Genomic DNA, 10,801 nt, shown 5'->3' with positions numbered 1-10,801 from the left:
ATCCTCCTTCCTTATGTCAACGTGATCCAGAGTAAACAAACTTCTAACATTAGGGTGGACTCAGCTGGAGTATTCTATCTGGCTCTGGCTCTGCACATTAGGAAGGTTGTGAAGACATTAGAGAGAGTGCAATAAATACTCAGGAGAACAGCTCTATCTGAAGAACTTCACCTTTGAAGAAAAACTGGAGAGATCATGGGTGTTATTGCCGAAACAGGTCAGGCAGCATCCAAGGAGCAGGACAGTCGACGTTTCGGGCATGAGCCCTTCTTCAGGAATGAGCTCATTCCTCATTCCTGAAGAAGGGTTCATGCCCGAAACGTCGACTCTCCTGCTCCTTGGATGCTGCCTGACCTGCTGCGTTTTTCCAGCAACACATTTTCAGCTCTGATCTCCAGCATCTGCAGTCCTCACTTTCTCCTGTTATTACAGAAAAGCAGGCTGACAGAAGATTTGAAAAGGATTGAAGGGTCTAGACAAAGGAAATAGGAAGAAACTGATTTGATAATGAAAAGATCAAAACAGGACGGCACAGATTTGATAAGATTGGTGCAAGTAGGAAAAATGTCTGAAGCAACAATATTTTAACACAGCGAGGGGTTAAAGAATGTACTGCCTGAGAGTTTGGTGGAGGCCAATATAAGCATTCAAAAGGGAAATAGGCAAAAGTGAATTATTGAAAAGAAATAATGTGCAGGTATACAGAGAGAAGACAGGAGGGTGGCAATTGGTGACTTGCTTATTGAGACAGTCAGCACAGGCACAATGGACTGAGTGGCCTCTTCCAGTGCTATGATAATTCTGCAATATAAATCGGACCAGGTGGGGGACTGCAGATTTCCATCAGAGAAGGAGATTAGTGAGTCAGCTGGGTTTTTGCAACAATCCTGTAGATTCAATCAGTTGCCAAGTAACTGCACCATACCTGGTTTAATGCATATAGCATTGGTTCACTTACTTGAGGAGGAATCTAGTTACATTGGAGGCAATTCAGAGGAAGTTCACTAGATTAATTCCAGAGGCAAGGAGTTTGTCTTATGAAGAGAGATTGAGCAATTTAGGCCTATACTCTCTGGAGTTTCGGAGAATGAGGAGGAGATCTAACTGAGGTGTGTAAGATGCTAAAGGGGATTGTGAGATATTGTGTTGTAGTTAGTTCACTCACCAACTCGCTATATTTTATTGTATTTCCATACAATATCAACCATTGCTACAAGCAATGTTTACCTCTAAATAAATGTAGCACACAAAACACTACCATCCCTATCAAGTCTCCACAAAACGTTATAATATTAATCAGCACTTACCAACCATCTCCTCAACCTGTACAGATTCCCGAATGAGTAAGTACCTGTTAAATACCTTTAAGAAACTAACTGACAAAACAGAGCTTCCATGGTATTGCATGAATGTATAAAACTCATACAGGCAAATAGTAAATAAATGTCACAACGAAGCTGCAGTACAGGGCAAACTTGATTATCCGAACGACACGGGCAGGGAGTATTTTGTTCGGATAATCGAATGTGTCAATAGCACAGTTTACCCAAGCATTGGGACTTTGAGATCTTGTTTGGACAATCGGAAATTCAGATAATCGACCTTCAGATAACTGAGGTTGCCCTGTAATCAGTTTAATATCCTTTAATCTTTTATAATAATTTCTAACTTATTTCAAGCATATAGGCCTAGTATCTTACTAACATTTACTAATTTAAAAGACAAAAGAACTAATAACTCTTGATTATACAATCAAACCAGACAGACACCCTTAATCCCATCAGAAATTACAGCCAGCATTTAGCACGTTTTAACCCATCTCCTGTCTCCCAGGACAGAAACCCTTCAAACCTTTGTGTACTTATAGATAAAAAATGTAACACCATCGTAATGGAATTTTAATATATGCAACAACTGTATTTCAGGATTCTATTACTGCCTTGAACTCGTGCTGTGATTGCTAAGTAAAAGATGCTTTTTTAGCCACTCACCAATTTCTGTTGTCATTTGAACACGATCCCATTGGATTAACAAAGTAGACATAGAAAGAATGTTTCCTTGTGGGGCTATCTAGTATGAGCTGTCAAAGTCTTAGGATAAGGGGGAGCAAAATTTAAAATAAAGACAATGACAAACTATTTCTGTAAAAGGGGTCATGATTCTGTGAAATTCACTCACCCTGAGTGCAATGGGTGCTGGAACACTGAGTAAGTTTAAGGAGGAGATAGATTTTAAATTTGTAATGGGTTGAAGAGTTATGAAATATGGGCAGGTATAAGTAAGGATTTTAGATACAAGATGAGAGAAATTGGTGGCTCAGTGGTTAGCACTGCTACCTCATAGCACTAGGGTCCCAGGTTTGATTCTAGCCTTGGGTGATTGTCTGTGTGGAGTTTGTCAATGGCTGTCTTTTATTTCCAGCTACATTTGTCGCAGTTTTAATTTGGCTTCAAATAATTTCAAGTTTCAAAGATGGAGAATAAAAATTAAGAAATGTTCAATCAGACTCTGCTCTCAGATAGGTGCAGCCTAATGTCGACAATGAATGCCAAGTCACAGCCAATTCTGCTCACTCAGCTCAGTTTCAGGTTGTCCCTTACTCTTAGGGGTGGTATGGTGGCTCAGTGGTTAGCAGTGCTGTCTCACAGCATGAGGGACCTAGGTTCAATTCCCACCTCAGGCAACTGTCTGTGTGCAGTTTACACATTCTGCATGGGTTTTCTCCCACAGTCCAAAGTTGTGCAGGTCAGGTGAATTGGCCATGCTAAATTGTGGGTGGCACAGTGGTTAGCACTGCTGCCTCACAGCGCCTGAGACCTGGGTTCAATTCCCGACTCAGGCGACTGACTGTGTGGAGTTTGCACGTTCTCCCTGCGTCTGCGTGGGTTTCCTCTGGGTGCCCTGGTTTCCTCCCACAGTCCAAAGATGTGCGGGTCAGGTGAATTGGCCATGCTAAATTGCCGGTAGTGTTAGATAAGGGGTAAATGTAGGGGTATGGGTGGGTTGCGCTTCGGCGGGTCGGTGTAGACTTGTTGGGCCGAAGGACCTGTTTCCAGACTGTAAGTAATCTAATCTAATCTAAATTGCCCATAGTATTAGTTGCATCATTCAGAGGGAAATGGGTCTGGGTAGATTTGTCTTTGGAGGGTCAGTGTGGACTGGTTGGGCCAAAGGACCTGTTTCCACACTGTAGGGAATCTAATCTAATCCATGGAACAGAGAAGATTAAGAGGTGACCTTATTGAGACATTCAAAATTATGATCTACTTTGACAAAAAAAGGATATTCTGTTTACTTGTTAGTATGTTAGTAACTAGGGGTCACAGTTTCAAGATTATCATCAAGAGCTAGGAGTGAGAAGAAAGAAACCTCTTTATTCAGACAATTGTTAGGATTTGGAAGGCGCTGCCTGGGAGAGTGTTGGAGGTTTCAAAAGACAATTGTAATCTAAGTGGAAGTGATGAAGTTAGAGGGCTGCAGAGATAGGACTAGCTCTTTTGGGAGCCAGTACAGACATAATGGGTTGAATGGCCTCCTTCCATACTGTAAAACTCTATGAAATTAGAGTTGAGATCAAATGGAAGAGCAGGCTCGATGGACTAAATCGCCAAATCCCGCTCTTCTTTCTAGTTGGTTTCATCACATTAATTTGGTGTTTCCCCAGCTGCTGAGCTGGGATTCGAACCCGTGTCTCTGGCCCCTGGCCTCTTTGCTTTACTCACCTGCCCGCCTCACTTTCTGCGGCGCTGACAGCTCCACAAACAAGGAATTAATTTACACTTCCACCCGATTGGTCCATCTAGGAGAACCGGTGCTATTGGCTATAAGGGGCAGCGTCTTTATGACGTTCACCAATTAACGATGACCGTGCCCTCTCCGTTTGGATAATGAAATCCAATTGGCTCGGCGTGAAGTTACGACTTCGGAGTGGGCACGCGGGGGGTATCCTCATATCTGATTGGCCCACTTTATGCCACTAGCTCAAGCCTGAATGGCTAGTACGGCGGATTGCGTGCGATTCGTCTATTGTAACGCACGTTGTGATTGGGTGCCGTTGCAGGGTTTGTGAGGGGGCAGGGCCTGAGCGAGATGGAGGTGAGTGTGAGAGGGAGGAGGGGAGGACAAACATCAACATCCCAGAATGAGTGAGGGAGTGAGACTGGGATCATAAACATCCCATACTGAGGGAGGGTATGGGGAGGGAGGGTTAGGGTGAGTGAGAGGGTGATCATAAACATCCCATACTGAGGGAGGGTATGGGGAGGGAGGGTTAGGGTGAGTGAGAGGGTGATCAAAAACATAAACATCCCTTTACTGAGGGAGAGTGAGTGAGGGTTAGGGTTAGGGTTAGGGTTAAGGTGAGGGGGGTGGAACAGTATAAACATCTCTTACTCAGGGTGGGTGGTCATAAACATCCCTTACTGGAGCAGGGGTTTAGGGTGAGAGAGGTGGGGGGAGGATTAGGGTGAATGACAGGGGTGGGGCACCATAAACATTCCTAAACCCCTCTACCCTGTGTCCCTACCTGCTGTCACAACCCACCACCCACAGCCAATTACCCTGATCAGTCCCCTCCATGCACCCCTTTCTCCTGCCCTTCCCCTATTTTACAACACTCTCTCCCCCATTCTGTCATTTTCCCTGTCTCTTCCCTCTCTTCTCTCTCATCTTTCCACTGTCATTTCGCCCTCCCTTGTCCCTGTTCCTCTTCCCTTGCCCATCTTTCCCCACCTCCTTTAACCCTCTTTTCCCACCCCATTTAGTCTAATCTTTTCACATCAATGTCTCCTTGCTCCCAGGTATAGAAACACATTGTTCCAATTTTCATTGAGTTTTAAAAATATTTTCTTTACAGGACCAAAGGAAATGGCCAATCGATATACAGACAAGCAAACTCTTGGGTAATTGTCTGCACTGGTGATTCATTTTCCAACGAGTTGTACAGGACAGAAGGAGATCATTTGACCCAACATGTCTGTGCCAGCTCTTTGAAGTTAGCTTCAGCTCCTCACTGTAATTTTCCACATTTCTGCAAACATTCAAATATTCAATTCTGTTTGGAAGTTGTTAGTATATTTATTTCCACAGCCTTGCAGACAGCGTATTCCAGATCGCAAGTTATTCAAAAATAGAATTTTCTTCATTCACCTCTGAGTCTTTTCTGACTGATCATAAATCTACTTTAAATATATTTTGCTGCTGTTTTTAACTTTAGGAGCCAAGTGGATGTAAGTCTTATTGCAAGTGATAGTCAGGCTGTCTGAAACTTCAGAGAGTGTTTTAAGTGATTTGTAGCAATTGCCCAGAATCAGCTAAGGAAACGCTCCCCGAGGCACCAGCTGTTCTGAATCTGAAGCTGCGTCCTGTCTCAAGGTCTGCAGGTCCTCTGTGGATTCAAGCAAGATTATGAGAGAGAGAAATAGAGGCCATTTCTTCAGTGTCTCAGATACCACAAAATTCAACACTGACATTCTGTTGCTGTTTTTGCTGTCCACAATGTGGCTCTCATTTTCCCTGTGTGGAAAAGGTGTTTCCTGAAAAGTTGTGACAGTGTCCTTGTAGTGAAGTGCACAATTGGAATGCAACAGTAAACAGGAAGGAAGAGTTAGGGTGTAGGTTTGCTTGCTGAGCTGTAGGTTTGATATCCAGATGTTTCATTCCCTGGCTCGGTAACATCATCAGTGGCGACCTCCAAGTAAAGCGAAGCTGTTGTCTCCTGCTTTCTATTTATATCTTTCTACAAACCTTCACAAACCTTGCAGGAAGGAAGAGCTGGTGCGTTAGAGTCAGTTTGCTGCAATTTACCATCTTCAGTGTTTGATGCTTAGAATTCCTGGGACAGGGGCTTGCAAAGAGTTTAAATATCAATAATCCCTATAAAACAGTTCTTTTAGAAAATCCTAAAAGGTTGTCAATAACATAATCATATTTTTGAAGTATATGTGATAGGTGTTAAGTTTCAGCTTTTAAATGACATTGGAATGAGCTGGTGCTAAATGCACCGACCCAGTGATCTCCCTTCCCTGTTCCCTGATTGCTGTCAGTCTTCACTGTGGGCGCTGAGTGAAGGTTAGGATGACATTGGTGGGGTTGTTGTGGCACAGGGTGAAGGTCATTTCCATCCTCCTCACCGCTGACTCCCTGTAGTCAGTTCACAGGAGCATCCAGTACAGTTTGGAAAGACAGATTTGCACACATGTAGCACCTTTCAGAACATCAGGACATTATATAACTGCATTACAGCCAGTGACATACTGTTTGAAGCCACTCCAGTGATATAGGAAACGCAACAGCCAATTATTCCAGAACAAGCTCCCACACACACGATCTGCTTTTTATCGGTATTGATTGAGGTTTAAATATTGGCCAGGCAATATTTGAAACAATGCCCCTGAAGTGACAGATGGGATCTCAGGTTAAAGTCTCGTGTAAAAGAAGGCATCTTTGACATTGCAATACACCCTCAACATTGGCCTGGGTTTTGTAGGGCATCTCATCAAGAAACCATGTATAGGCCAGACCAGAAGACAGATGAATATATCGACATGTACAACAAATAAAAGAGAATATTAAAATCTGTGTAATTATGTTGTTTCCTGAATGTCTGGAGAGTGTGCGTTACAAGTATTTTGTTTATTGTCTACCTTAGATTGGCTGGTGGATAGACGACATTGCAAGCTGAAATGGCAGAATGCGGTGTTGGTAATTCGGGAGAAAATAAACAACGCAATCCAAGATATGCCGGAGAATGAGGAGATCAAACAGCTCCTGTCAGGATCATGTCAGTGCCATTTCTGCAACTGTCATCCCTGTAGCCTGCATGTGTAAAAAGGATTCACAATGAACTTTATAATAGTCCAGAGGCAATGCTCATTAATCAGAGGCAAATTCTCTCCATTTGGCACTTTGAATAGACTGCAGCACTGAAACAGGCCACACTTTCCACTGAGTCTGTGGCAGTGATTTTGTACCATATGAATCTTCCCATTTGACTTCGTATCATCCTCTCAGAGCATTTTTCTGTTCTTTTCTTCCTCATGCCTGCGTAATATCCCCATAAGTATATCAATAATTTTGAGTTTAATTCTGTTCACTTACAACCCCTTGGCTCATTGGACCTGCTACATTTTGATTTTAAAATTCTCAGCCGCCCTTTCAATTTGTAATTGTTCTGACTAGTTCCTATCTCTCTAACCTCCTCCTGCATTGCAACTTCTTACAATTGTAAATTCAATCTTTTGAACATTCCCAATTTAATCGCTTTACCATTGACAGTCATGCCTGCAACTGCCTGAACCCTAAGCTCTGGCGTTCCTCCCTCCAGCCTGTTTTGGTTAATATTTGTTCACCTGTCTGAACATCCTGTTCTGTGTTTTAAATTTTTGTGTTATGACACTTCTGTGACGTGTCTTAAGACGTGTTGCCATATGAGAGGTGCTACATAAATGCAGGTTGTTAAAGAGTGTCCGTGTGCTGTAGCAGGTTTCACAGCTATCGGGCCCTGAGCCTTCGCCGAGATTGTGAGTATTTGGTAGACCCAGCATCATCTGATAAAAGCTGAAAATGTGTTGCTGGAAAAGTGCAGCAGGGCAGGTAGCATCCAAAGAGCAGGAGAATCGACGTTTCGGGCATGAGCCCTTCTTCAGAAATGATAAAAGTCAGGCCATGTGTGTTTTTGTTGGTGTCCCATTTCTTTCCAATTGACAATTAAACGTTCCCTCTCCTGCAGATATCCATTATTTCCATTGCTTGCGAATTGTAGAGATTCTCAGAAGGACAGAAGCTTCTACAAAGAATATTTTTGGTGGTTACTCCTCTCAGCGAATGAAGGTAAACTTGTTTGAAATTTATTAGTTTTTTTTAGGTTTTCTTGCTTTTAAGAAAAAGTCCAAACTAAGCTCCTCTCTGTATCTTTTTGTTGCTACAGGACTGGCAGGAAATAGTGTGTTTATATGAAAAAGACAATGTCTATCTCGGTAAGGAAGCCGTTTTGCAGAGATTTTACATTATACACATTGAAGGCCGGGTGCTCCTGGAGCTTGATGTCTGCTTGAGGCACAGTGGGTAATGCAATAATCTTGGAGTTAGAAGCCCCTTGGTTGTGCCCCATTCCAGAGAATTCAATCTGTAAGTTCTGTCCTCACTGCAGTGCAGCACTGAGGGTGGGCCGAGCCTGTCTTAGGGGATGTTTTTCTTATGCGATCCTAAACCAAGGATGTTAAGAATTCCACAGCATTATCTAAGGAAGAAGGAATAGTAGAACATCCAATTATACCCTCAAGCAATACACAAATCAAATAATCTGAAGCATATTGCAGTGTACATAAAAATTTTAAAAATTTCAACCAGCATAACTCCCTGTGTTATGGAAGTTCCTATGTACACTTATCACACTGCAGCAGCTACTCTGCTGGGCCATTCTCATTAATCCGTGACCAGTTTTTATTATAAATGTAGAAAGTTAACACCCTGTTACATGTTTTTATCGGCTTCTGACCACCTCCTTAATTGGAGAACGTTGGCCACGCGTCACGTTATTTCTGAGGCTCTGAAGGAGCAGGTTGCATCTCCGAAATAATCTGAGACACTTGTGTCCCTGCCATCTCTGCTATTGCAAACTCTCCTGTGCACGCACGACTCGAGGGAAGTGGGGCAGGAATGTGACAGGACTAGCAATCCAGAACCTCAGGCTAATGACCTCTGACATGAGTTTGAATTCTGCCATGGTAGATAATGAAATTTAACTTCAACAAAAATCTTGAATAAACTAAAGATAACCAAATGATGACTATATTGCCACTGTTGAATGTCATAAAAACCCATCTAGTTCCCTTAATGTTCTTTAGGGAAGGAAAAAGGCGCCCTGACCTGTCTGGTCTGTATATGACTCTGGTCCCCCAGCAATGTTATTGACTTTTAAAACCCTCTGGGTAATCAGGAATGGGCAATAAATGCTGCCTAGCCAGAGCAGCTGACATCCTGTGAACAAATGTAAAAAAAAAACCTGCAGTTGCTAGCAGCTGCCTCCACCCTAAGCTGCCTGTTTTTCTCTCTGCAGCTCGCTTGCTGAATGGAAATGGGATTGGGAATCTTAAAATGACAGGAGATGCAAAGTGGAACCTCCACCACCAGAGCTCTTGGGCATGCCCATGAGATATTGCATTGGGTTTTTATCTGTTTTGTATGCAGTACATCCAAGATTGCTGTTCACATGCATAACTCAGAGCTAACTTTACCCAAAACTCCCCTGTTTTCAGAAGTGTGTTTCAGGGCAGTGTGTGTTTTTTATGAGGATCTGCCTTGAACCACAATTAAGCATTTGATCAGTGCCCTCTTGCAGCAGAAAGCCTACGGTGCAGTGCATACAGCAACGAAGCAGATCAGGAGGAGGAAATGAGGACTGTAGATGCTGGAGATCAGAGTTGAGAGCATGGTGCTGGAAAAGCACAGCAGGTAAGGCAGCATCCGAGGAGCAGGAGAATCGATGTTTCAAGCATAAGCACTTAATCAGGAATGTTCTTCTGCTCCTTGGATGCTGCCTGACCGGCTGTGCTTTTCCAACACCACACTTTTTAACTCTGATCTCCAGCATCTGCAGTCCTCACTTTCTCCTATTCCCAAAGCTCACCGTCATAACGGGTTCCACGTTTTCCTCTCAGGGTTAAAGAACTTATTTTCTTTAATTGAATTTATTGTTGTCACCTCTCGCTGGGTATCATAGCATCCCAAGTGTGGAATAAGGCTATTCAGCCCATCAAATTGACACTGACTCTCCAAAGAGAATCCCACTCAGACCCATCCCCTCACCCTGTCCCTGTAATCCTGCATTTCCCGTGGCTAACTCACCTAGTCTGGACACTATGGGCATTTTAGCATGGCCAGTCTACTTAACCTGCACATCTCTGGACTGTGGGAGGAAATCTGAGCACATGGAGGAAACCCACGCAGACACGGGGAGAATGTACAAACTCCACATAGATAATCACCTGAAGCTGAAATCAAACCAGGTACAGTGGCTCAGCAGTGTTGACCACTGAGCCACCGTACCACCTGGGTAGTGCACAGTTAATCAGCCCAGCTATTCCTGGAGTCATTACAAAAGGTAAAAATTTAAAAACAAACAGAATTCCCCAATGTACTGACTTATAAACTATGGTTGATAGAAATCACAGGGCAGGTGGTTATACTTAATAAAGCCAATTGTTTATTACAGATAAATAATCTCTGGCTATTGATGAACAAGCATGAACCATTGGCATGTAGTTCTTCTACGTAAACTTCTAACTCCTTACAAGCTACCTTACACAGACAGTCAAGGAACAAAAAGCAAGTGTTATGACGAGGGAGAACTGAGAAAATTCAGTGTTAACAGGATAAATTGAGAGGGATCTTGTGCTGATCAGAATGTTGCTTCTCGGTTTTCCTTCTCCACATGTTTTGACTGGTTTGCTGGAGGTCCACCACAACTGGGTCACACCTATACAAGGTCTCTGCCTTGTTCAAAGTCACAGCTTATAACAACTGCTGAAAAATTAAACAGGTTTTCTTCAATATTAAAGTAGTTTTTACTGCAGAGAACAGGGAGAACTCCTAAACTGGTGGCAGCCTGATGACTTCTCACTGGACTTTTCACAGTCCCAAGCTGGTCCAATACTTCAGAGCCCATTACTTTGTTGTTGGGAGGTGGGGCCTTTATCATTGATAACTGGTCACTAATCCAGGAACCAAACAGCAACTTGTTGTTGACTGAATCTCCATTTTTACACGCCATTGGCTGCAGCTCATCCACACCTTCTCCTAT

General features: G+C 43.1%; 1 protein-coding gene across 3 annotated transcripts in view; it reads left to right on the top strand.

The window, feature by feature from the left end:
• Positions 1-4,058: 4,058 nt before the first annotated feature.
• cdk5rap3 (CDK5 regulatory subunit associated protein 3) overlaps positions 4,059-10,801 on the top strand; it is a 30,069-nt gene continuing 23,326 nt past the window's right edge. The window contains exons 1-5 of one of the 3 annotated variants that reach the window (XM_060848884.1): positions 4,059-4,095; positions 4,856-4,901; positions 6,650-6,781; positions 7,730-7,830; positions 7,928-7,976. In XM_060848884.1, the coding sequence (XP_060704867.1) occupies positions 4,090-4,095; positions 4,856-4,901; positions 6,650-6,781; positions 7,730-7,830; positions 7,928-7,976 (334 nt within the window). In that variant the 5' untranslated portion in view covers positions 4,059-4,089. The other 2 variants (XM_060848886.1, XM_060848885.1) reach the window with 2 other exon arrangements.

This window comes from Hemiscyllium ocellatum, chromosome 32 (genome assembly GCF_020745735.1).
Source record: "Hemiscyllium ocellatum isolate sHemOce1 chromosome 32, sHemOce1.pat.X.cur, whole genome shotgun sequence".
NCBI lineage: Eukaryota > Metazoa > Chordata > Chondrichthyes > Orectolobiformes > Hemiscylliidae > Hemiscyllium > Hemiscyllium ocellatum.
The sequence above is the reverse complement of the archived record's forward strand: the minus strand, read 5'-3'. Positions and strand labels throughout refer to the sequence as shown.